This window comes from Sciurus carolinensis, chromosome 5 (assembly GCF_902686445.1).
Source record: "Sciurus carolinensis chromosome 5, mSciCar1.2, whole genome shotgun sequence".
Lineage (NCBI taxonomy): Eukaryota > Metazoa > Chordata > Mammalia > Rodentia > Sciuridae > Sciurus > Sciurus carolinensis.
In genome coordinates, this window is record NC_062217.1 from 114,000,593 (window position 1) to 114,027,935 (window position 27,343).

Genomic DNA, 27,343 nt, shown 5'->3' on the forward strand with positions numbered 1-27,343 from the left:
TTTATACCTTAAAGTACTTGTATCAGAAAGAAGCTAGAATCAAATTATTCTCAAAATTATGTAGTAGGAAGAAAAAATAAGAATAGGAGCAGAAATATATGAAATAGAGAAGAAATAATACAGCTAAAATTTGATAAAAATCAAACAAGTCTACTCAAGAAAAAAGTAAAAACACAGAAATTAGTATCAATGGAAAGGGAGCTATTAAAATAACCCTATAGATGCTAAAAATATATTAAGGTAATATTACAATTTTATGCCAACATATATGATCGCTTACATAACATGGTCTATATTAGAGAAGGATCCATGTTCTTCTGAGAAGAAAGTACATTCAGTCATTGATGGATGAAATATTCTATATATGTCTGTTGAGTCTAAATTATCAATTGTGTCTTACTTCTGTAGCTTCTTTATTTAGTTTTTGTTTGGAGAATCTATCCAGTACTGACAGAAGCATTTTAAAGTTACCCAGTATTATTGTGTTGTGACCTAGTTGATTCTTGAAGTTAAGAAGGGTTTGTTCGATGTACATAGATGCTCCATTGTTTGGGGCATAAATATTTACAATTGTTATGTCTTGTTGATGCATAATTCCTTTAAGCAGTATAAAATGTCCTTCTTTGTCCCTTCTGATTAACTTTGACTTGAAGTCCACTTTATCTGATATGAGGCTAGAAACCCCTGCTTGTTTACTTAATCCATGTGAGTGATATGTTTTTTCTCATCTTTTCACCTGCAGTCTATGGATGTCTTTGCCTATGAGGTGAGTCTACTGGAGACAGCATACTGTTAGGTCTTGTTTTTTAATCCAATCTGCTAGTCTATGTCTCTTGATTGATGAGTTGAGGCCATTAATGTTCAAGGTTATTATTGAGATAACATTTATGTTCCCAGTCATCTTGGTTTATTTCTAGTTTTTAATTTGAATTAGTTTCTCCTTTGATTGACTCTTCCTTTAATGTAGTCCCTCCCTTTTCTGGTTTTTACTGTTTCTCTCATTTCATCTTTATGGAATATTTTGTTGAGTATATTCTGAAGTGTAGGTTTTCTGGTTGCAAATTCTTTTAATTTTTGTTTATCATAGAAGGTTTTTATTTCATCTTCAGATCTGAAGTTAAATTTTGCTACATATAGGATTCTTGGTTGGTATCCAGTTTCTTTCAGAGGTTGGATTGTTATTCCAGGACCTCTTAGCTTTAAGGGTCTGGGTTGAAAAATCAGCTGAAATCCATACTGGCTTCCCCCTATATGTAATCTGGTATTTTTCTCTGGAAGCCTTTAAAATTCTATCCTAATTCTGTATACTAGGCATTTTCAATATAATGGGACTTGACATGGATCTACTGTACTTGTGCATGTTTGGGATCCTCTAAGACTCTTGTATTTCATTTTCCATCTCATTCTTTAGATTTAGGAATTTTCTGATATTTCATTGAAAAGATTTTGTTTTCTTTTGATTTGTATCTCCATGCCTTCATCTAGCTCAATAAATCTTAAATTTGATCTTTTCATGTTATCCAATAATTCTTGGAAGTTCTGTTCATGGTTTATTAATATCTTCTCTCCATGGGTCACTCTATTTTCAAGATTATATATTTTTTCTTCATTGCCTAAGGTCCTGTTTTCCAAGTGATCTAGTCTGTTGATGATGCTTTCTACTGAATTTTTAATTTGGTTTATTGCTTCCTTAATTTCAAGGATTTCTGTTTGTTTTTTCAGAATATCTCCTTATTGAAGTGATTGCCCCCTGTATTTGCTCTCTTGCATAACCCTTTCCTTCTCAGATTAATTTAACTTCTGAATTCCTTCTCTGACATTTCTACCACTGTGGTGTTGATGGATTCTGTGGTATTAATGGTGATTGGAGTATTTTGATATGCTTGGGGTGATTTGTTACCTTGCTTTTTCATGTTGTTTGTGTGTCTACCCATCTAACAGTATGGATCTGAAGCAGTAGAGTTTCTACCCTGTGGAATTATAATGTCCCTGTGGACTTACAGTGTTCCAGTACCTCACTGCTTAGGGGGAGACAAATAATAACAACAACCTATCCAAACAACACACAACATTAAACCAAATATTTCCTTCTATGATGTATAAAATGTTAATTGTCACAATAAACAAATGATATGATCAGTTATTGCCTATAATGAAAATAGTAAATTTGCAAAAGGATTTTACATGTTCAAATGGTGGACAGGGAGAAAACAGAAGTGATATAGGATGTGATGATAATGAAGGAGGAGGAGAGAAGACAGAAGTAAGAGATTAAAGAGAACAATAGAGATTGACTGGTAACAGAAGAATAGAGAGAATCAATGGAAACTAATTGGTAGGAGAAAAAATATATATAAAGCAAATTTTTTTTAAAAAATTAAAAATAAAAATACAAAACAAAACTAAAATATACTAGTCAAACATCCTAGTTCACAGAAAACTAATCCATGGACAATAATTGGCCTCAAAAATGCTATCAAGATGAGAAAAAAATAGGAAACTAAATGAAGGTTCATGTACCATTAAGGTCATAAATAAACAGTGAAAAAGAATTAAAAAAGAAGAAGAAGAAGAGAAAAAATGTTGATGAAAATTTAAAGAATTCTTTCCTTTGGAGTTCAAATTTTTCTCAGCTTCTTTTCTCAGCAGTTTTAGGTGAGGTCTTCTGAGTGTGATGCTCCACCGTCTTGGTTGCTGGAGTAAGGAAGGTAATCCTGTAGGTGGAGTTCCTGGAGGCACAGTTTAGGCTTAGGCAGGCTCCAGGCTCTTTGCTGAATGCTAATTGGTCTAGAGATTTAAAATCAGCACAACTCCAGCTCCCAGTACTTGCTGGTCCACGCTGGAAGACTGTATCCCAGGAACCTCCCCTGGGTTCCACTCGTGTAGTGGAGGAGACAGTTCTTAGACTCCTAAATCCAGTGCAGACCCAATGTTCTTGGTCTTCGGTTCAGTCTTCAATTTCTCGCCACCCCTTCCTTCTGAATTCCCTGCCAGATGCATTTCTCCCAGGTGGTCCTGCAAGCAGTTGGATTGGAGGGGGAAGGTAGAGCCAGGTGGGTTTCTGAAACCAGTTGATCCTGTGTAAACCTCTCTCCATATTTGATTTTCTCCTGGTCACTAAAGCACACTCCGTGTAATGCAGTGTGTGTTTACTGGGCCTGTATTTTGGGTCAGACTTGGGTTTGCCAGGAATCAGCTTCCTCAGTCACTGTTCCTAGCCACAACTGCAAAATGGTTCCTTTCTTTGTCCTCTGCATGCTGCCTGGAGAGATGGCAGTTTCTTTCTCCATACATGGATATTGTGCAGTAAGTCCTTCAGGTTTGTTGGGCAATCTCCAAATGCTCTGTACCCAGACATGCCATGGACCTTCCAAAAAATGCATATTCCTTTAATTCCCTTATCCCTCTACTGTGCTCATGAAGGGCCCTCTCTGGCTAGAGCTTCTGGCCCGGCCATGGCAGAGGCTGTGCTGCTGGGAATTTTTTCCTTATTTTATTATATCCAATGTTCTGTGTCCCTGAATGTCCAGTTTTAGATTCCAGTAAAGTCCCCCTCTTTTTTATGTTCACCCACCTTTTGGAGAATCTGCCTTGGTTTCACACCATAAGGCACACAGGAATGAGACCTCCTCTATTCTGCCATCTTGGATCTCTCAGTTGTCATTATTTTTAAAGAACTAAAAGCATTGACTTTATTTTCTCTCACTTTCCAGGAACATATTTATTGAAAAGCATATCACTCAGCTGGGTGTGGTGGTACACCGTAATCCCAGCAGCTAGGGAGGCTAAGGCAGGATGGTAAGGAATTCAAAGTCAGCTTCAGCAATTTAGAGAGGCTCTAAGCAATTCAGTGAGACCCTGTCTCTTTTTTTGTTTGTTTGCTTGTTTTTATTGTAAACAAATGGGATACATATTGTTTCTCTATTTGTACATGGAGTCAAGGCATACCATATGTGTAATCATAAATTTACATAGGGTAATGTTGTTTGATTCATTCTGTTATTTTTTTCCCTTCCCCCCACCCCTCCCACCCCTCTTTTCCCTCTATACAGTCCTTCCTTCCTCCATTCTTACCACCTTCCTTATCCCTAACCTAAACCAAACCCTAACCCTAACGCTAACCCCTCCCACCCCCCATTATATGTCCTCATCCGCTTATCAGAGAGATCATTCATCCTTTAGTTTTTTGAGATTGGTTTATCTCACTTAGCATGATATTCTCCAATTTCATCCATTTGCCTGCAAATGCCATAATTTTATCATTCTTCATGGTGGAGTAAATATTCCATTATTCCATTGTGTGTGTGTGTGTGTGTGTGTGTGTGTGTGTATATATATATATTTATATCACAGTTTCTTTATCCATTCATCAACTGAAGGGCATCTAGGTTGGTTCCACAATCTGGCTATGGTGAATTGAGCAGCAATGAATATTGATGTGGCTGTATCTCTGTAGTATGCTGATTTTAAGTCCTTTGGGTATAGGCCAAGGAGTGGGATAGCTGGGTCAAATGGTGGTTCCATTTCAAGCTTTCTGAGGAATCTCCATACTGCTTTCCAGAGTGGCTGTACTAATTTGCAACCCCACCAGCAATGTATGAGTGTACCTTTTTCCCCACATTCTCACCAGCACTATTGTTGCTTGTGTTCTTGATAATCGCCATTCTAACTGGGGTGAGATGGAATCTTAGGGTAGTTTTGATTTGCATTTCTCTTATTACTAGAGATGTTGAACATTTTTTCATATATCTGTTGATTGCTTGTGTATCTTCTTCTGTGAAGTGTCTGTTCATTTCCTTAGCCCATTTGTTGATTGGATTATTTGCAGTCTTGGTGTAGTTTTTTGAGTTCTTTATAGATTCTGGAAATTAGTGCTCTATCTGAAGTATGAGTGGCAAAGATATTCTCCCACTCTGTAGGCTCTCTCTTCACATTACTGATAGTTTCCTTTGCTGAGAGAAAGTTTTTTAGTTTGAATCTATCCCAGTTATTGATTCTTGCTTTTATTTCTTGTGCTATGGGAGTCCTGTTAAGGAAGTCTGATCCTAAGCCAACAAGTTGAAGATTTGGACCTACTCTTTCTTCTATAAGATGCAGGGAGACCCTGTCTCTTATAAACAATAAAAAAGTGCTGGGGATGTTGCTCAGTGTTTAAATACCCCTGGGATCAAAACTTAGTACCCAAAAAGGCATACCACTCTCCTGTAATAATTCTTTCTTGATCAAATTATTCCTCTCTGTCTACCAAATTTTACTTTTTCCCATCATTCACTGTATTTACACACCAGACCTTCATCTGGAGCTGTATCTGAACTTTGTCACACTGGACCCACCCTTTAAACCCAGATGTGATCTTGCCACCACCCCCTCCCAACTGAAGAGTGTCTGTCTGTTTTTTAACCTCAGAAATCAGCATATCCATGATCCTAACCAGCCTCAGATGATCTCAAATGTGGAGACATGCATTATGGAGTCTGCTTTATTTGACTCCATAACACACATTACCCAGACCTCTCACCTGGCCCTCCCTTTCCTTCTTAGCTATCTTTCCATGAGTAGGTTATACTAGGGTTGAAGATAGAAATGACCCATGATTTGCCTGTCTTGGCAACACCCACAGTATGTAAGACAATTTCTTAATAATTATTCTCATGATTTAGATATTGGGAGAATGTGTTACAGAGGTATCTTTTTTCCAATTAACACTCAATTTGCAACTGATCCTCCCAAAACCATACATGCCATGGTAACTTTATAGTCATATTGCCATATCATGTGTTGTTTTATAGGGAGTTGGGAGGTGATATTAAGTAGACACCTTTTGAAGAAGTTTGGCTATAAAAGATAGGAAAAAACCAAAGTTAATCACTTAAACAGAAAGATGGAGCAAGGAAAAATGTTATGTTTTATGGATGAGGCTTAGAAGGAAATATGAGAGTACTTATAGTTTGCAGAAAAAGGATGGTAAAACAGAAGAGACTGACATGACACAAGTTAGGATCCTTCCTGATGGATAGTCTAGGAAACAGAGAGAGAGGATGGGATCAGGTGGAAGAGTTTTATGTAATTTTTTAAATATACTTTTGTGTCCTGGAAAATGAATGAGGCACATTCAAGTTTTCAAACTAAGCAGTTATAGGGGGCAACCCATTTAAAACGTAGCCTATGATGTAAACATGGCTGACAGCCAGTACATTGCTAGATGGTTAGCATGTGTTGAATGCTCACCAGTTACCAGTCACTGCACTGAAGCACTCTTACATACATGACCTAATTCAATTACCACCCTAACAATTTAGCATGCTAACACCATGAACTTAGCAACTGCAGCAGAAGAGACCTCCACCAGCAGAGCTTATCAAAAGTGTCATTCTGTTTTTTAACTGAGTTGGAGCAGAATGTCCTGGTGCGGTTTACAGGAATTGAAGAGATGTATTTACATAGTGACTACCTCCAGGATAACTCCCTCTGAGAAAGTTCCCACGAGGCAGTTACAGTGCTGTTCTGTAACTGTAATAAAGCAAATGATTCAGTAAGTTGAATCCTTCCATTGTGCGATTAACAAAGACACAGAGCATTACACAGATCACCAAACTGCAGTGTGCTCACAAGGAAGTCCCAGAGCCTCAGCCTGAGAGAACAGAGGCTGGCTGCATACTGCTGCCCAGGGAAAACCAGTGTCTCCAGTTTAAAAAAAAAAAAAAAAAAAAAAAGTTTATTTAGAGTCCAGGAACAGGGGTTTGTTGTTGTTTCTTTGCTCTGTTTGCTTACTACTTTTTCTTTTTCCTTTATTGCACAGGTAAACAAACCGCCATTGTGAGTCTTGAGCCTTTTTTTTTTTCCCCCTAAATTAGATGTACTTTTGTCAGGTGATCTTGGATCTTTCTATCTACATGTTTGCTTTTTGTTTGTTTGTTTCTCTTTTTTGGTACTAGGGAATGGACCCAGAGGTGCTTGACCACTGAGCCACATCCCCAGTCCTTTTTATTTTTTATTTTGAGACAGTCTCACCAAGTTGCTTAAAAACCTCACTTAGTTTCTGAGGCTAGCTCTGGACTTGCGATCCTCCCATCTCAGCCTCCGGAGTGGCTAGGATTACAGGTATGCAGCACAGTGCCAGCCTTCTATATACTCTCAGAAATATTTAGAAATACTCTCCACAAACACATTAACAAATTCATTGTCTTTTCGTGATGAGTCTTAGTCATTGTAAGTATTTATATTCTAAAATTATAAATCAAAAAATATTTACTAATCATTGGGATGAGTTCATGTGTAGAAATGCAATGAAACTGATGAAGTTAAAGGGGAAAAATCCAGTGGAATATTTCAAAGTATATACAGGGAAGTAGAAACAAATTAAATAAAATTTCAAAAGACAGCCTAATACCAAGAAACTAGATCTAAAACGTACAGTGTTTCATCAAAATTGCTTACTCATCTATAAATGCCCTATAGTCTCTCAGAGTTGTAAAGAACAAACTTTAAACTATGAAGGACAGGTTCACCTCGCACCTCAGACTTCACCTCACTAATTCATGTACCAGGACTCTTGAAACATAATCAAAAGGCAGAGATTGAGCAAGACAAAAACCAGAGAATGAAATATTAGTCTCAATAATACCTATAGCATTCCAAAACCCAAAAGGAAAAATTACATTTATGATAGGACTGACAAAAAGAAAAAAAAAAAATAGCCCACATATATATGTGTGTGTGTGTGTGTGTGTGTGTGTATGTATGTATATATACATTTTTTTGCTTTAACTAATAGAGTAGAAAGATTATATTACAGCCAGATTTTATTATTCTGCTCAACACACATAGATTGTTGAGGTACTATATTTACCTTGTATCAATAAATAACATTAAATGAAGTAGGACTGATTCATGGCTGACATAAATATTGTCTGTATTACTACTTTCCGTGGACATTGCTGCTTTAGCTCTGTCATACCAATACACACACACCACAATCATAACCATAAACTAAATGACTACATACTCAGAATAGAAGGCTGTTAGAAAATACTCACACTAATTGATAATGACATCATGCTGGTATGCACATTACAATGTAAATGAGGCTTCCAGACTCATTTATGGCTCTTTTATTCAAAGTTTAGAACTTATTGGTTTTTTTTTTTTTTTTTTTTTTTTTTTTTTTCATGGTTTAGAAGGTTCTTCTTAAGGCTGTGGGATTACTTATTCCTGCTGATTTTGCCCCTTGGAATTGGACCAAGAGTACCAATTTTTAACTGTATTTTAAAACAGATGCTTACCAGCAATGAAGCGGAATTGAAATGGATAATGGAAACCACATTACTGAAAGAAAACAAGTAAGGAGAAAACTGATTAACAGATTTATTCAGGCAGCCATTTGGCTTTTTAAGAATTGAATTATTCTTTGCATCAGAATATAATATCACTGTTTCCACGCTTTTTTCTGAGTGTGTATGAAGAGAATAACCCAAATGAACACTTTATATTACTGATATATTTTGAAAGGTGGTTTAACAGCCATCTCAAACACATCTGTAAGCTTAAGTGATTTCTCAGGGTCATACAAAGATCTAGGAATCAAATGCAGAACTCTGAACTTCCCCTCAAGTGTTTGCAAAACTCAGCCAAATTTAGCAAAACCAGGAAAGAAAACAGTGCTTGATATCATGCCCAGCTTTTCTTTGGCTCGTATTTGTGATGATTCACAGCAAGACCACATGGTTTCCCTCTGTCTCAACTCCTTCCTTTTCTAAGAACTCATGTTTCTGGAAGACTCCATTATTCTCTTCAATACTAGAGAGTACGGAGGAAAATTACTCACATGCAGATTTAAGGTCTTGTAGATGTAAGACATATTTTTTTTCTTTATCTTTTTGTATGTGCGTGTGTGTTGGTGGGGATACTGGGGATTGAACTCAGGGGCACTCAACCACTGAGCAACATCCCCAGTCCTATTTTGTATTTCATTTAGATACAGGGTCTCACTGAGTTGCTTAGTGCCTCACCATTGCTGGGGCTGACTTTGAACTGGTGATCCTCCTGTCTCAGCCTCCTGAGCTGCTAGGATTATAGGCATGCACCATCACACCCAGTTTTTTCTTTATTTTTCTAAAATAAAGAATTATGACTTCAGAATTAATTATTCACTTAACTGTAGTACATTCTTAAGTTCAAGGAGACTTACTTTTGCTGAGTTTCATCCATAAGCACATTCTCCTTCTTGCAGATGAATTGCATGTTCCATATGTAATCATAGCATGTAACCCATTTCTTAGACATTGCTCACCTAGTACACTGTTTATAGTGGAAGGAGGAAACCGCATGTGTTCTCATTTTCAAAGAGCTGAAAAGGTTTTTTTTCCTGTTTGTTTTTTAATTAATATAAGCTCTACCAAAGTGAAGGAGGAAAAAAATACTTCATTACTGAAAATAAATAGTTGAGATGTAAAATTGGGATCAGAAATGATGGAAACATTAACAGAAGTAGACTGTGATGATCTCACCAAGTGATATCACCATAGTCATTTTTCAGTGCAGTAGTAATTTGGCAGCAGGATGGTCTGACAGTAGCTCTACATTTTGCTTAGCTGAGAGCTTCCCTTGTAGCATAATACATCATGGAATTGAAAGCATTCAGCTTTGTTTTGCAATTCACAATTCAGCCCAGGTGGGCCACTATTACACAATAACTGTACAGCTGTTAGTATCATTGCCTAAATTGCCCTTCCTTTTAAAAATTTACAGTATAATCTGCTGAACCAATAGATACTAATGTCCAAAAATTCAGCTCTTATTTACCATTTACTCCTTGTAAAGGTCCAAAATAACTAACAAATCATTCTCTAAGGAATTCCAATTATGCTGCTTGTTCCCTTAAAGAGTATAAAGGCAAAAAAATGTCAGCATTGTGTGTGAGGAATAAAGTACTCCCAACACCTGCTAACAATACCCACTGTATAAAGCACTTAGCCCATAATGCATTTGAGGAAATCATTTCAGAAATTTACAAACATAATTTTTGGCCTATCTTCCCACCATTGTAAAGACTCTACCACATGCTATAATTTTTATCTGAATTGCCTGATGCTCTATTCTTGATGTTAACCTGGTGGGAGGGAACCAAACAGATACATAGGTTGTATCAAATACATAGAGTTTTGTCAGAGTTAATGCTTATAAAAATTAATAGCTCCTGCTGAAACTTTCTGATCCCAAAGAAATCATTCATTTATTTAACTGATAGTGTTTGTCTTCATCCAAGAACTCTTGAGTACATTCAAAGAGCTTTGCTCAGTGTGATAAATAGAACACGTTTACTCATTTGTTTCAAAGCTTTGAAACACTTTTTTTTTTTTTTTTTTTTTAACATTCTAAAGACTTTCAAAAAGAACAATAAATTAAACAAATTAGAGTGGACAGAGAATAGAAAGGTCAAACCCAGGTGTGGTGTATATTTGTAATGGAGAGTAGCTAACATAACACAGGATTATGTTCTGTGTATTTTACTGGGAAGACTGACTACAGGATAAAGAAGCCCCTGCTCCCTGTTTTCTCTCTGAACCAGTCCTATTGGCAAGTTTTGTTAGATTTTTCAGCAGGGAAAAGATGATGTCTGACGGTAGTTCTATATCTTGCTCAGAAACAAGAAAACTTCCTCCTGCTTTTCCCTCCACCCCCGCCCCCAGCATCCTCTTTATTGTTCGAACCCTGGGCCAAACATCTATTTCTGACTGCAGTGATGTTTCCCTCTGACATGGGTGTTTCCACATGATATTTTACTAACAAGTTTATGAATATACCTGACACAGTTACGTCTATAATCTTCATGAGAAATTTCTCAGTATGTTATTAAAAGTTATCTGATCCAGATTCGTTGTTTTCTGCTCCACCAAAATCGCTTTTATTCATTAATTATTTATTTGATTTATATGAAATGTGTTCATTGCCCAAGGACTTCTGGGTTTGTGCATAAAATTTAAACTAAATCCAGCAGCTAAAATCCCTCTTAAAGTATAATGAAATTACCAAGTTAATGGAGCGGTGTAATCAAACCAGAGTTAATAAATATTTTGTGGCCTTAATAGATGCCATAAGAACAAATGTCAATAGATACTGACAATTTGCCATGTGAAAGCATGACATTTATTATGTTTATTTTCATGTTGTCATGCATTTATTATTTTTATGGTCCAGTTATACTGAGTACCTTGGAACCACAGTACTGGGCTTTATGAAAATAAAAGAAATAAACAGTTTTCCACTTCCCAAAAGTAACTTATCTTTTTTTTTTTTTAATAGCATGCATTAAAGTTTGCCAGAGGGGTTAGTCCATCTAAATGCACAGACTCCTACTAACACACATTGTGAAAAATGTACCTTTAAAGACTGGTAGAAAAACAGGAGTCTGGCAGAAAGGTTTTAAGTAATAAATATATTAGGTAGTGGGTTTTGCATCTCTTTGTGTCATTCTTTATTAGGAAAATATTTCAATTCATGGGAGTCCATTTTTTGCATGCAAGCACATAGTCCTTTTGAACACCCTTGGAGTTCTTAACTTCTTCTAGAGTCTTCTGATAAACATCTGCTTTCATAGCATGTATTATATGTCAAATTGTAAGTCAAGAATGAAAGTGTTCCCCAAACCTATTTCAGAGTGGATAGGACCCTTTTGCTAAAATATGATTTGCCAAATTCTGCCCCAATCCGTAAGCTAGATGAAGAGAGGTACCAAAGAACCCACAGTTGGCTACAGTACCTTTTGGATCTTATTATTCAAAAGTTTCTTGTCTATGTGATTAAAGAAACAATGCACACTGCCAGAAAACAGCTTTTTTTCCCACTTTGATGAAAAAAAATAAGAAGTCATATTATTAATTTACTATTTTCATTAAAAACACTGAGATGCTTTAACTTTCTCTTCAAAAAATTTTGGTTACTTAGTGTTCTGAAAACAGTACTTGGACAAATGGAAACAAAATATTTTTCAAGGAAAGATGTAACAAATTTGTTACAAAGAATCACAGCTAGTAAGTAGTTCCAGGAGGCTTGCAGAAAATGGTTTCCAAATAATTGAGTCCCTTTTAATATTTTCTTTTAAAAAAACTATAGTGGATAATTGCTGAGCTAGAGTGATAGATACATGGATATTTATAGTAGTTTTTTTTTAGAAAAAGGTAGAGGTTTAAAATTTCTATTAAAAATAAAGAAATAAAAATTGCATCTTTATTACAGAAAATTTGCAAAGTACAAACAAGCAAAAAAGATGAAATCACTCAAAGGCAATATTTTAGTCAATTTCCCTCTAGTTCTCTTATTAGATAAGTATTACTATAATTGCACAGATCCACAAATGAGCGTCATGCTGTGTATATCTTATTTTGTACTATTCTCTCTTAATTTATCATGAATAATTTCTCAAAAATGTGACTTTGTAGCCATACAAAATTTCATTTTATGATTTTAACTTGTATTCCCCATTACTGTATATTACTTGATATCTCACTCTCTCCCCATACTTATAAAAATGTTACACTAAAAATTATAGGTGATATTTGCAGATGCTTATGATTATGTCCTTAAGACACATTTTAGAAATGTTGTTTCCAGATCAAGAAATAAGTAAACTTAAATTTTTATGAATAGTCTCATATGAACTTGTAATTAATTCACATGACCACCAAAGTGCATGAGAAGATCCGCTACCCTGAATGTTTGCCAATCTTGACTGGCAAGAGATATTATGATTTTTCATCTTGTATTTCTTTCTTTCATCATAATTGAAGTCAGACACCTTTCATGTGCCCATTTAAGTCCTTAATTATTTTTTTATAGAAGAAGATAGATTTGTCCTTTTTCTTATTATCTTATATTTATTTCAGTAGTTCCACTTTTCAATTCAAAATAGGTTTTTTAGTTAATTTTATGTCTTACTTTCCCACATCAGGTTATGATTTCCACATAAATAAAATCATCTCCAACATTTTAATCAACCACTGAAGACAATTCACTCTGGTGTTAAAATAATAATTATAGAAATGATATTAAGAATGCCCAGTTCTCATATTATAGACAAAAAAGAAAACAACACTCCATTCTACCAAGATAAGAGGCTAAACTTTAGCCTTGGTTCTGCAAGTGAGTTGAGGGAGAGGCATAAAATGAGACCCCCAGAAGTCTGTAGATATGGAAGTGGCAACTTAAAACTCAAGTGAATTTCCCCTTTTTCTGCACCATTCTGAGAGTAGCTCCCTTCCAAGTTCAATCGCCTGAACTCTATGATTGAGTAATGAAATTGTGAAGGTTTTTGTGCTACTCTACTTTCTTATTAGGAGAATTTTATAGATTAAAATAAGTGAGGAAAAATACCAGTCATTTTGATCATTAGACTATTTATGTTCAGAAAAAAGAGCAATATTATCTAGTTTCATTTAGAGCCACTTTTGGATAGTCTATATTATTTTCTGTTTTCTTAGGTATTCATCATTTTAGAAATTAACTTTCAATTTATTTCAGTGGATTTAAAGCTATATTTTTGTATTAAGTTCTTAATGGGTAAATAAGTGAAAATGTTCTATATTTCTATAAATGTATTGTCCAGTCTATTAGACATGTATTTATTATCACTATAAAATGCATTAACTTATTACAACATGTATTTATAACTATAAATACTAACATAATGAGACTGTTCTTAGTCGTGTCAAGGACAGACTAGAACTTATTTCAGTATTCTGATTTGGTTTCCTATAATTAAAAAATACACATGCACACATTTGATCTATGTAAGAAATTACAAATGATAGTTTGAAAAAGAACTCATTTCCTGGGTAATCTTTGGACATTCTTCAGTTAGGTAATCCAGAGCTTAAAATAAAACTAATTTAGACACTAATTATATCTCAGATTTTCTCAAATCTAAGTCAGACAAAAAGCATCGAAACCGAAGGGACAGTACTCTGATGGCCATTTAATGGTATGGTTTACCTTATCTACAGATTCTCGATGATTCCACTGTGATGCAAAAACATGTCACCAGTGGATATACCTTTATAAATTTTATTCAATTGTCATCTTTTCTCACAGGCCTATCCTCTGTGCTATGCTTGAGCTGTTTTGCAATTTTATGACAACAGACATGATAAAGTTTGAATTATTTTAATTGTACAAAATCAAAACATTCCTAACAAATGAAGCATATATACATTGATCAAATGCAAGGAAGAAAAAGATATATTCAAAATGTATCTAACCCACTGTTTAATAGGTTGAAGCCCTCCAACATGTTAATATGTGGATTACAGTGTATTTGTACTTAAAGTACAGTTTGAAAACTAGGTGGCTAACAATAGATGCTTAAAAAAAAAAACTAATATCAAGTCAAATCTCGGTAGACCCTCCAAACACAGCTTGCAAACTATTGCTTTGAGAGATGTACAGTACAGTGAAACTTGGGCTCTTAATTACATAGTCCTGAGTTTAAATTCTATCACCTCTGGTAAATAGCTCTGTAATGCTGGGTAAATAATTAACTTCTTCAAGCCTCAGTGACTACCCCTGTTGCAAGGTTTAAGGAAGATAATGCACAAAAAGCAGTTAGCCAGAATGCTAGTTATGATAATGACCATGATAAGCTTTATTCAATTGTCATCTTTTCTCCCAGGCTTATTCTGAGTGTCCTATTTAAAACTACAACATGCCCAGAGTCCTCCAACCCCTAGATCTGGGAAGTTTTGTTTTTTTTTTTTTTTTTTTTTTTTTTTTTTTTGTCCATAGCACTTACCACTCTCTAAACACATGATTAACCATCAGCCAGGGGAATATGATTTCCAGTTTAAAAACACATATAATAATATCAGGCTCTTTGTAGATCTTAACTTCCCAGACTTGTATAGACAAAAAGCCTTTCAAAATAATAATTAGTTAGTTCTTAGATCTAAATAGAATCTAGTCTTATGAACTCACTAAAATGGAATTTCTGGGAGCTCAGAGTGTTTGTCTTCCTCTTCTTTTTTTTTTTTTTTTTTTTTTAAACCACAGGCATAGGACAGTGTCTGACTCTATACACAGTAGTCCATAAAATTTTGTTGGATGAAGGAATGATAAGAAAATGTCTTGGTACATATCATCAGCAATTTTTTAAAAATTTAAGGTGTGAAAAATGTCTTTCATTCCATTTTTTATTTTAATACTCATATTAATAATTAACCACTAATCACTGGAGGTGGAGTTAGAAGCACAGCTTTAATAAATCTCTCCATGTCTGACCACAACTGAGGTCAGTTCATTGGTACCTCTCACTAGATAAAGTTCCGGTAGGAAGGAAAGGGACAGCTTCCTTATAAAGATTGGAATTAATGTTGGTCTCATCAATCCATGCAGAGCCAGAGAAGAATAGATAGACTTGTTCCAACAGCTTATACATACACTAGAAAAACAGGCCGTTTCTTGTCCAGTCAAGGGAAGCAGTTCTGCAAATGGGTTTCAAATGACGCAACAGCAATAAGAAATCAGAAACACTTCCCCATTGTCATAAGCTGTCCTTGGACCCTGAACCTAAGATCACTGGGCTCTACCATTTATGGAGTCTACTGAGCAGCATAATTCCTCTTGAGTCTGCCACGTCAGACTCAAGCACTCAGGAGTGGGCTTCCCAGACAAGAAGAATCCACAGTTCCTTAAAAGATCTGCATTTTAAACATATTTCTGCTTCCTAACTCAACTACGAAATGATAATCAAATTGAATCAGTCAGCTTTGTATCTATGGTCATGGTATCAATTATTTCAAGAGAGTCTAATGATTGAAAGAAAACATAGCATCATGTCAGAGTGCTTAGAAGATGTAGATCACAAAGAAGGCATTGCCATAGCAACCCTTCTACTAATTACCAGGGTAATTCCAGAGTAAAGCAGAACCCACTAGAACACTGTGGCCAATCTCATAGAGAAAATTCCTAAGGAAGAGGCGTGTGATCCAATGTGTGCTGTTTTGATTCAACCTGCCAGATTCCATTTTCTCTCTCTAAAGTCTGAACATTAGACAGGTGAGGTGGCCGGTGCCTATAATCCCAGCTACTCAAGAGGTTAAAGGATATTTATGTTAAGCCTGAACAACACAGTGAACCACCAACCCCAACCCACCCCTGTTTTTTTTAATTAAAACTTTTTTTAAAAATCTGAACATCAATTCTGTCCTATGATCCATCGTTTTTTTCATTTCATTCCCCCAATCTTCTGCTTTTGTTTTTTTCTGTGTAAACATTCTAAGTTTATTTGCTCTAATGTAAGGAATTGTTTAAGGAGTTTTCTAAGAAAACCATCCATATTAAATGAAAATAAAGCTATTTTTCATAATTCATCAAAAATCTCAACAGTGTTTTCTCTACTGCTGTGTACAAAGCTATGCCTATCTGCATCCTTGGGGCCATAAGAGGGGCACTATAATGGACATAATGAGACAGGACTATCATCAAAATAACAAGCCAGAAACTAATCATTAACCACCATTAGGCTATGATATTTTGTCTGACACATAGCACATAGAACCTCATGTGTTCAGTCCTAGCCTCCTGGCACACATAGACAATCATCTCCCCAAAATTATTATAAAACAAAATAGAATAAGGTATAAGTCCTGTGATATCGATTGCAATCTTCTGAAACCCGTTCAATGACGTCACACATTTCTGTAGTGCAATGCTTGACCCAGCAGCTTTGAGACCCATGAAAATGTATTTCATTTGAACAGGATACAGATGTGAATTTTAGTGATGACGAAAAGTATTTTTTTTAAAAATCTGTCACCTATTGTGCTAGAATTGAGAATAACCACAGCTACAAAAATATTTTTTTGTTGATTAGTTGATTGTTTCACCATCATGCTTGCCTATCTATTGAAGGCTTACCAAAGCATTTTAGCAAATACTGTGGAGGTGAAAGGAATCATAGCAATATTTTCTAAGACTAGAAGGTGAAACAAAGTTGTCTTTAAGTTGAAGTCTAAGAAGGCACCAGAAAAAGACTTCCTGTTTAAAAGCTATAAACCCCACAGTGAGCAACTCTATGAACTCCATTAAATCCTCCTTCATTTAAGTGGCAAAAGAAGTTACCATCTTCAAAAGTCTCCTAGGAAAATACAAATACACCCTGGTAGGAGCTAAGCCATACCATCTTATACTTTATTTACTACTGTAGACCTGGTTGAAAATTGGCCAAGAGTAAAATGCTAAATGAGTTCACAATTATTGTGAACATACTGGGAATGGAATGGGGGGGGGGGGCAAGAAAAGAGGATTGGAAAGGAACTAGAGAGGCACCAGATATAAATTCCATCCACCCACCCAGGCTCTGGAGTGCACAAAGAGCTGAAGTGATGTGACGCAGTGAGGCAGAGTGAGTGGGCTTCGGAATCATAGGAACTGGTCCATACCTGCACCTGCCTGCCGCATACTTAGCCATGAGACATTAGGTCAGATACTCAGCCTTCTGGGTTTCAGTGTCTTCATCTACAAAATAAAAATAGTACCGTCTACCTCATAAAGTAATTCTGATGATTAAGTGAGACAATATAAGTTATTTCACTTTCCTGGAATCATAAACATGCATATGCAACAGAAATGTTTAATAACAGTGATACTGCCAAAGAAGATGTCTGAGGCAATGAATACTTAGGGAAATTATAAAGTAATAGAATTTGCAGAGATGAAGTTTCCTTTGAGATTATCTGGTAATTTTCAAACTTTTTAAAGCTCAAAATCCTTCCTTCTAACAAAATGTACACGAAAGTTATTATGTAAAACAGATAAAATAGAAATTGCTATATTTAAAATCTGGATGGGGTAAGAGGTACTGCAGAGAAGGGGGTAATGCTTGCTTAGTGAAGGCACTTCCAGAATCGCCCGGGGGAGGGCTCCTCCAAAATGTATTCACAGAGAAATGGAGCTCCTGCCTTTAATTAAGTGGCACCCAGTCACTTTTAGACAGTTTTAGAAGAAAAAAAAATCAATAAAATGCTTTTGATCATCCATATTTCACAAGTTTAAAGTGTAGGATGAATTTTGATTTTCATAAAAAGAAGATCATGGCTGGCTCAAATCATGCATTTAAAGGTTTGTGCTTTAGAAATTTGGGTCAGTCTGCCTTGGCTAACATTCTCAGCTGAAACACTTTCACATGACATATATGTCATTGCTTAGGTTTGTTAACTTGGTTTTGTATTAAATTATCAGTTCACGGGTATGAATTAATGACATAAAAATAGTTCACTGAAGCCTAAAAGGTGTGATGAAACTACTAACACAAATACTGCACTAAGGAGCAATTTGTAAATGGAAATGATAAACAGAACTTGTGTGAAATATAGATTATATATATAAATATACTGGGACAACTGAATCTGTGAATAATAAGTATTTTCCCATACCACTTCCCCCACCAGGTGTGGTCCTCTGGATTCCAGTGAATTCTGCAACCTCACATGATGTTGTGACCTGTAATCCTTCACAGAGTGAATCGAGGAGGAAAATGCCCTGACTTCTCCACCCCCATTCCCATCCCCTGGTGAAATTTTACTGGGAAAGGTCAAAACTTCAAGGGCAGGATGAACAAGAAGAAAAGATGAGGTACTGTTCCTTCCTCTACTCCCCATAATCCAAGGAGAGGCCAGTCAGGGTTCAGGTGATCTTGCTTTTGCTATTTTACAGGGAAAGTTTTTAAAAATGGCTTGTCAATAGGGAACTACAAATTCTTCTTGACATTAGAAAGTTAGAATTTAGAGAAATGACCATCTATACAAATTGTCTGAGGAAGCCTGCTGCCCAGGACATAAATGGCATAAGCCCCATTTCCAGTCTCCCTGTCTGCCATCAATTCTGAGGGTAGTTAAGCTTAGGCCCAGTCTCTCCAGCTTGGGAACAAGGCAGAGAGCAATGGATAAAGACAGATCATTGTTTGGAAATCCAGAATAAAAATAAGAGCCAATTGCTGGGATTTCCCATGTTCAATTACAGACAATACTGTAAGTGGTGGCCAATTCCAATGGCATTGAACAAATCAGACATAACCTTCCTTGTTAAAAGTCTTAGAGTTAATGTTTGCTAATATCAGTCAAGATCCCACTAGAGAATACAAATCTATCTGGAAACTGAGGAAAGTTTAGTTAAGAAGCTATTTGCAAATACGTAGGCAATCACAAGTGAAATCAACAAGAGATGGAGAAGCAGCTCAGGATTAGCAGCCTGAGGGAGCCTTTACTACCCTTAGGCCTAAAGGGATAAAGATAGAAGTTACCTGAACCTGAAGAGAGCTGTAGCCATGGATAAGCTCAGGGACAGGCTATTTTCTTTGAGATCTTCCTTGTAAGAATCCAGCTGCTTCTAACTGTAATCCTGCAGAGAGTGAATTGAGAGAATAAATACTCTAACTTTACTCATCTACCCTCCAATGACCTGCTAGTGCTCCCACTGGCCAAACTCAACCATATGTCAGAGGGTAAGAATATGGCAGATCCAACTGATGGAGCCCAGAAATATTAGTCTTCCAGGATAGAAGGACTGTGGAAAAGGGTAGAGAATGTATATGAGAGGCCAAAGGAGAATGTCCCACACCAAGGAAGGCAGGAACCAGTAGCAAACCTTCATAGTACCGCTTTAGGGGAGGAAGAAGATAAAAGAGCATGGAGTGGTTAAAAATGAGGGATCAATAAGTTGATAGATTCATCTATTGAAGGGCATCTAGGTTGGTTCCACAAACTAGCTATTGTGAATTGAGCTGCTATAAACATTGATGTGACTGCATCACTGTAGAATGCTGATTTTAAGTCCTTTGGGCAAAAACCAAGGAGTGGGATAGCTGGGTCAAATGGTGGTTCCATTCCAAGTTTTCTAAGGAATCTCCACACTGCTTTCCAGAGTGGCTGCACTAATTTTCAACCCCACCAGCAATGTATGAGTGTACCTTTTTCCCGACATTCTCACCAACACCTATCGTTGCTTGTATTCTTGATAATAGCCATTCTAACCGGAGTGAGATGAACTCTTAGGGTAGTTTTGATTTGCATTTATCTAATTACTAGAGATGTTGAACATTTTTAACATATTTATTGATTGATTGTGTATCTTATTCCATAAAGTGTCTGCTCAGTTCCTTAGTCCATTTACAAATTGTGACATATACACACACACACACACACACACACACACACACATGCACACAAACACACAATGGAATATTACTCAGCCATAAAGAAGAATAAAATTATGACATTTGCAGGTAAATGGATGGAGTTGGAGAATATCATGCTAAGTGAAATAAGCCAATCTCAAAACAAGAAGACCAAATGTTTTCTCTGGTAAGTGGATGCTGATACATAACTGGCAGTGGGGGATAAGGGAAGAAGAGGAACGTTGTTGGATTGTGTCGAAGGAAATGAAGGGAGGGAGGGAACAGGGGGAATGAAAGATGGTGGAATGAGACAAACATCATTATCCTATGTGCATGTATGATTACACGAATGGTGTGACTCTACTTCATGTACAAACAGAATAATGAAAAGTTGTACTCCATTTGTGTACAATGAATCAAAATGCATTCTGCTGTCATGTATAACTAAATAGAACAAAAATAAAAAATAAGTTGATCGAAAATAAATGGAACAAGTTATAAAATTTTCTTAGAGAATCTGGAGTAGTACATATAATTGTTTACAAAATGGAAAAAATTGACTTTTCATTTTGAAGAGCAGAAAGAAGCACTATAAAGTGGAATGACTGGAGAAAAAGGACTAACAAAAGGACATGAAATGAGAGAAGATGGTTTCGAATTGTATTATGTGAAATAATGTCAAAACAGGACCAAAAGTGTTTATTGGAAATCATTGTCCCATCCATCCTCAATAATAATTAGTCACTCTTAGAATGTATGCTACTATGCTAGGTTTACTATATCATCTCCTAGGAGTGTTTTATTAAGGTAAGAACTTCCAATGTTTTTGGTACAATTTGCACACATTAAAGCACTTGATTGAAATGAGAAGACTAAATTTGAGGATGAGGTAAAGGTTACAAAAACTTCAAAAACTTTAAAACTTTATATTTTAAAATGATTATTAGAAGACTTTCTTTGCTTAAATATGTAAGAAGATGCAAAGACAATTACTTAGAAATTGAATTGCTTTTTATATTTTTTCTTTCTACTAAAAGGTTACTATGTTTCAAGGCTAGAACATTGTTCTATCAAATTCCATCTCCAAAATTCTCTATTCTCTCACTACCATTTGAAGGACAAATTGAGCTCAACATGATGGCATCTGCCTATAATCCCAGTGACTCTAACTTTTAGCTGAAACAGGAGGATCCTAAATTCAAGGCCAGCATGAGACCTGTCTTAAAATAAAGCATACAAAGGGCTAGGGGCAGGCTTAGTGATAGAGCGCCCCTGGGTTCAATTCCCAGTACAAATAAATAAATAACAGACAAATTGGAATTTTTGTAGCCTGATCTTCCTAAGACTGCCTTGGGGGTTGCTCAATAGACTGAAGATCTCAGGAGTCCCAGTGTTTGAACTATTCATATGTCACCCATCTCATTAATGATATTATATCATTTATTTTTGAAGCACCTGATTAATACTTAAAATGAGCCAGTGATAGAAGAACTGTGAAGAGCAGAGTAAAATGTTGACCCATTCTAAGAACTCAACTAAAACCTCATTGTCAATACTAGTGGCCATATATTACTATATCAGACCATCAATATCCATCAGAAACATCCAGCCCGTTCCTATGTATTTCTCTAGTATTTAAAAGTATACTTTATTTTAAACATCTATACAGTGCTCAAATTGGTAAAATGATAAAACTATTCCACTTCAAGAAAACCCACTTCCATTTGAATGTGCTATTTACATATGTATACATGTGCATATTAGAGTTCTTTCAGTAAAAGAGGAGTTGATCTGATTTATTAAATAAAAATTTTAGGCACCCTCTCCCCTCTACACACACAGATTTTACTGTTGTGGTTAAAGTCAGAGGTCTTTAAAAAAAAAAAAAAAAAGTGTAAACTGCAAGGCCCATATGTTTCTGCTTCTCTTCTATCCCTAAAACAATAAACTAAGATAATATGTGGAATTTTCCAGGCTTTGGTTAGAAGCCTTTCTCTTCAAAGGAGATCTGAGAAGGAAGACTTAACTGACCTTTCCATGTAAGAAAGCATAGCACCTACTGAGATTTGTCTTCTTGTTGGCACCTCTGTACAAAAGAAGTGGGAGGCTAAAATCAGCTTCAACTTGTGCAAATTAAAAGTAACCTTCAGGCTAATGGGTTTTCAACACCACTCCTTACTGAGGGAAAAAAAAATCTACCCCATAAAATTAAATTACCTCCTCAAAACTAACTTCTCTAATAAATTACAACATTAACTATATTAAAATAAAATTGGAATTCCTTCAATGGAATTCTTTAATGGAATACATCATCCCATTTTGGAGTCCAATACCAAAAAGGGGCACCAGAAACCTAAAAACTTGTCAATGAAATGGAAGAACAACTAAAAGTCAGAAAAATAAATCAGATCTTTAAGGAAAGAAAAAAACTACAGTTAGGAGAAATTAAATCTTTTGGCTCTTTGTATCAAACACTAAATTTAAAGAACACAGAAGCATTCTAAACTTGTAGAAAATGACCAGCTACTTTCAATTTGTTTGGAGTACAGATCAAAAAGAAACAATGAAACAAGTAGACCTGCTAATTAGTTTGTAAAGTGGTGGCTCTCCATTAATGCTAGCAATCACTAAAAATTGTCTATATAATTTCACTAATTGAAGAAGTTCTAACATAGTCCTTTATAAATGGCATTGAAACTCGGAAATGCATTGTTGAGTCAATACTTTGTACTGAGAACAGAACTAGTTCCTTTAGGAGTGAAAATATGGAAAGAAAAAAAGAGGAACAATACAACCCACTTGAAGGGATGGGGTATGCATATAACTAGAGACAACACATGAGCACAAAATGCACAAATTATGTGCATAATTTGATTCATGAGATCATTTGAAGGAAAGGCACAGTTAGGAGACTATGTAAAGGTAACAGGTTAAATTTGGTCTGAAAGGCAATAGGCTAATTTAAAGTACTCGATGAAGCAGTATTCTGCAAACTATATTCAGGATGAACTAAAGTCAGGAGAAGCATCATGCTAATACTAATACTTACACAGACCACTACTAGGTGCTAGGTCTATCTAAACATTTCCATATGAAGTAACTCATTAAATCTTCACCTTAATGCTTTGAGGCCAAAAGTGTTATTATCGTGTTTTACAGACCAGGAACTGAACCACTTAAATAATGGTTGATTTTAAGAGTAAATTTAAGAGTTGATTTTAAGATAAATATCAGAAAAATACATTTCATTTTCAAAGCAGGTGAAGAGAATAAAAAGCAGAGAAGAGAATACTCAAACTGCCATGTAATGTATCTTATTGTTTTTAAGTGTTTTTATTATGGAAATTTTCCAATGTTTATACAAGTATAGTACACTGAACCCCTCAACACACCCCTATACCCAGTTGTACGCAGTCTTGATTTATCTGCTATACCTCCCTTCATTTCGCACACCATCCCTCATTATTGGATTTAGTGATGATAAAACCAAATAAAGTATTACCACGAAACACTGAGGATATAGGAAATAAGGAGAGGCATAGCACATGAATGTATCTCTGAAAAATGAAGACTTTGGTTTTTTTCCTTATAAACATAACCACAAAACTATCATAATACTGCAAATAAAAATGCTTATTAGGATCAAATATCAAGGAATGGTCCAAGTTTCAATAATTAATCTCACTTGAATATCTATTGAGAACTTGCAGCGCGCCAGCATTTGGTGCCATCACATAAACTAGTTCATTGAAATTGCTGCTATTTACATAGCTTTTTGCTCCCGTCTTTCACTCCAGCTGAAAGGACGAGTCTGTCTGCATGGATGACTCAGAGCCTCCGCAGCGGCTCCAGCCTTGCCTGGCGGCCCCGCGGGCGGAGGCTGGGCGGGAGCGGCTTTGCGCTGGGATCGCTCGGGCCCCGGGACGTTGGCCCCACCCCGGTTGCCTAGGCGACCAGGGCCGTTGCTCTCCCGCGACATCATGGAGACTTCCTTGGGGACGACCCCAGCGGGGCTGACCCTTGCGGGAAGCACCGCCGAGTCGGAGGTACGCGGCCCCTTTCCTGTCCCAGTCTGGGTCCCAGGACGCCCGAGCGCCCGCCCCCGCCGCTGGGTCCGCGGCCCAGGCCAGCGCCGCCGGGAAGGTTCTCCAGGCCCGGCCCCCGCAGGTGCGCCGCCCAGCACAGCCGCGGGGCTGCAGCTCGCCCGGGCCGCAACCGCAAGGTGCCGGAGCCCAGCCGCCTGGTTGTCCCCGGCTCCCTCTGGAGCACCGCGAGGGGTGCCTGCGATTATAAATTGTATTCGTTCTTGCATTGGACGGTTCCATGCCTTAAAGACCTTACAACCACTGGCTTCTTCCTCAACATTTTTTAATTTAAAAATTAAAAAGTGATTTCGGATTTTTAAATGGGCCAGTCCCTTTTAAATTCTTCTGTAATGATCACAGCTGGGATTGTTCAAAAGGTGTCCTGAATAATAACTGCTTATTGGTAGTGGATTGAGTAATAGTAGAAGACCAGGCCTTGGTGTTTCTGTTATTATTTTGCCATTTCTCTGAACAAAAGAATACAAGATAGGAGACAGGGACAAAGAAGAGCAGGTTGAAAATTCATCTTCCAGCCATGTCTTTGTTGCTCATCATTAACTTGTCTTTTGGAAATCATTTGACCCCTTGGACCCCAGTGGCTTCCTTGTGTAACAGAAAGGTTTATTATCTTTAAGCCCCTCCCAACACCAACTCTCAGGAATGAATGGATTTTTAGATAACTTTACTCATTTGCACTTAATATCCTGAGATGTTTAACTAAGAACACTGCCATGCCAGATATAACCAAAAAATGTTTTAATCTCCACACACTGAGTTTTATTCTTCAGTTTTTTTTCAAACCTCTAAGGTGAATAATAATGTGTTAATTAACATCACTTTGCTCAGTCTCCTTTCTAGTCTAAACAACATTTTTTGTGCTGAAGATAAGTATTAGCTGTAATTTTTTAAATGAGGAAATGCAGAGAGCCAATAATTTTGCATCTTGCTCCCAGACATGTAAGTGTTCCCAGTCTGGATCCCTCCAATACTATAAGCAGGCCGCTATGGCATGCGGTCTCATATGAGCCTTTTGAAATAAATTAGCATACATTAAATGCACTTTTTAATGTGATAAACTGGTTTCTAAGCCAGTTACTCCCTTGTGATCTCTAATGTAAGTAATAGAATTTCAAAAGTAGCATAGGAAATTTCCCAATTAAATTGTATTATTTAAACATATAGAAAAACTTATGAGAATGCACAATTGCCAGTGTAAGCATACTTATCCAAGTAAATAATACCCTTTTCTTAGTAGATGGATAATTTGTGGTCTGTTGAATCTATACTTAAGTACACATGCACACACAATTTGTGCCATATATATAAACATACACATATATAAAATAGTCATTATATATAACTACTTCAGATAGATCTATCTGTATATATAAGTATAGATACACAAATATACAGATATCTGCTATAGATATATATTATATATTTAATATTCATATATGATTACACATATGTGATGTAAAGAAGTGTCATGCTCTGGGGAAAAAAAACACTTTATAATGGATGAGTCAGATGAATGCACTAGTTATAGACCTTAGATGATTATCTACCATCTTAGAACTGTCAGCTTGCCCATCTGTTAACTTTGTGGAGGAGCAGATATACCTCATGATGTGCAATCCAGGATATGCTCAATCTTTTGGTTAGTAACGAACTAGGGACATCAAGTTGTAACTTGGACTCACTTAGTGGGCTCATTTACTAAGATGACACATTAATACACTGGGTGGTAGAAGCTCCATTTTCCTTTCTAATGAAAGCAGAGTTCTTATCGTTCACAGGGGAGACAGTTGCTCCATACAGCTGTGTCATTCATTACAGTGACAAGTCCTGCTTGCCTCCCATTTATGCTTACTGTGGGTTTCAGAGGTTAGATGGAAAAGATGGCAAGACTCTCTTGTAGTCTATTCCCAAGACTGCAGCTTTTTAGTTGGATTCTGAAAGGTTCTTCTTAGATCAGATTCTTTGCAGAGTTGATCCCCCAGGAGCTAGTCCCTGATGGTGTCATTTCTAATAAATTCTTTATCTTAATTGACTGGCTTAGCTAGTAGACCATCTAGTCAGCAGAGCCAAGATGTAGTGAAATGTGTCTTTTCTTGCCAGATCTATCAGAAATAAAACAAACTTCCAATAGCTTGAGGTTTCCCACTTATTGGTAGTAGCCAACACCTAGAACAAAGGTAACCATATCCTAACCACATAATAGACACACGATGAATTATTAAAATCATGGGTAGTCTGAAATATGCAGGAGAGGCAGTTATCATAGACTAAAACTACTCTATGCAATGCTGTGAGCAAGTGGACGTTAGACACTGATCCAGGGAGACTTTTTCTGTGACATTGCATAAGCTCTATTTGCCAACTTTCTGGATTCAATATTCTAGGTTTAGTTACATTGGAGAAAATGCCTCCCCTTAAAATTTAAATTAAACTTTTGGCATTTAAATGTATGAACTCATAAGAACAGAGAAAAATGGAAAAAAATCTGAAACTAAACATTCGTTATGTGTAGATCTATATAAATAATAGGAGTTTATAAATGCATACTTAGAATTCAGTGATTAGTCTTCTATTCGTAGTTTGTTCATAAATTGTCTTTCTTAATATCTTCAAAAATACTATTTGCAAAATAGAATCATTTAAGTGGTTGATGAATATGCTTCAACTCACATCAGAGACCTAAAAGAAAATGTAGATGAGTATTTCTCAATTGCTTCTTCTGAATAATGTCTCTTAAAATGTTACCACATCCTCAAATCACTGACATTTACTCAATGCATTTGGGGCTTTATCAGAATGTGTGTGTGTGTGTGTGTGTGTGTGTGTGTGTGTGTGTGTGTTGGTACCCAGTATTAAACCCAGGGGTGCTTAACCGCTAAGCCACATTACCAGCTTTTGTTAAATTTTTTTTTTTTTTTTTTTTTTTTTTTTTTTGCGGTGCGGGGATTGAACCCAGGGCCTCGTTTTGAGACCAAGTCTTGCTAAGCTGTTTAGGGCCTCACTAAGTTGCTGAGGTGGGCTTTGAACTTGTGATCATTTCAGCATCCCAAGTCTCTGGGATTATAGGCGTGCACCACCA

General features: G+C 36.4%; 1 protein-coding gene across 2 annotated transcripts in view; it reads left to right on the top strand.

The window, feature by feature from the left end:
• Window positions 1-27,343, top strand: part of Cabcoco1 (ciliary associated calcium binding coiled-coil 1) — a 133,623-nt gene that overhangs the window by 3,839 nt on the left and 102,441 nt on the right. The window contains exons 2-3 of one of the 2 annotated variants that reach the window (XM_047554243.1): window positions 18,438-18,621; window positions 20,270-20,348. In XM_047554243.1, the coding sequence (XP_047410199.1) occupies window positions 20,337-20,348 (12 nt within the window). In that variant the 5' untranslated portion in view covers window positions 18,438-18,621; window positions 20,270-20,336. Of the gene's footprint in view, window positions 1-18,437; window positions 18,622-20,269; window positions 20,349-23,971; window positions 24,208-27,343 lie in introns of those variants that run through there. The other variant, XM_047554242.1, reaches the window with a different exon arrangement.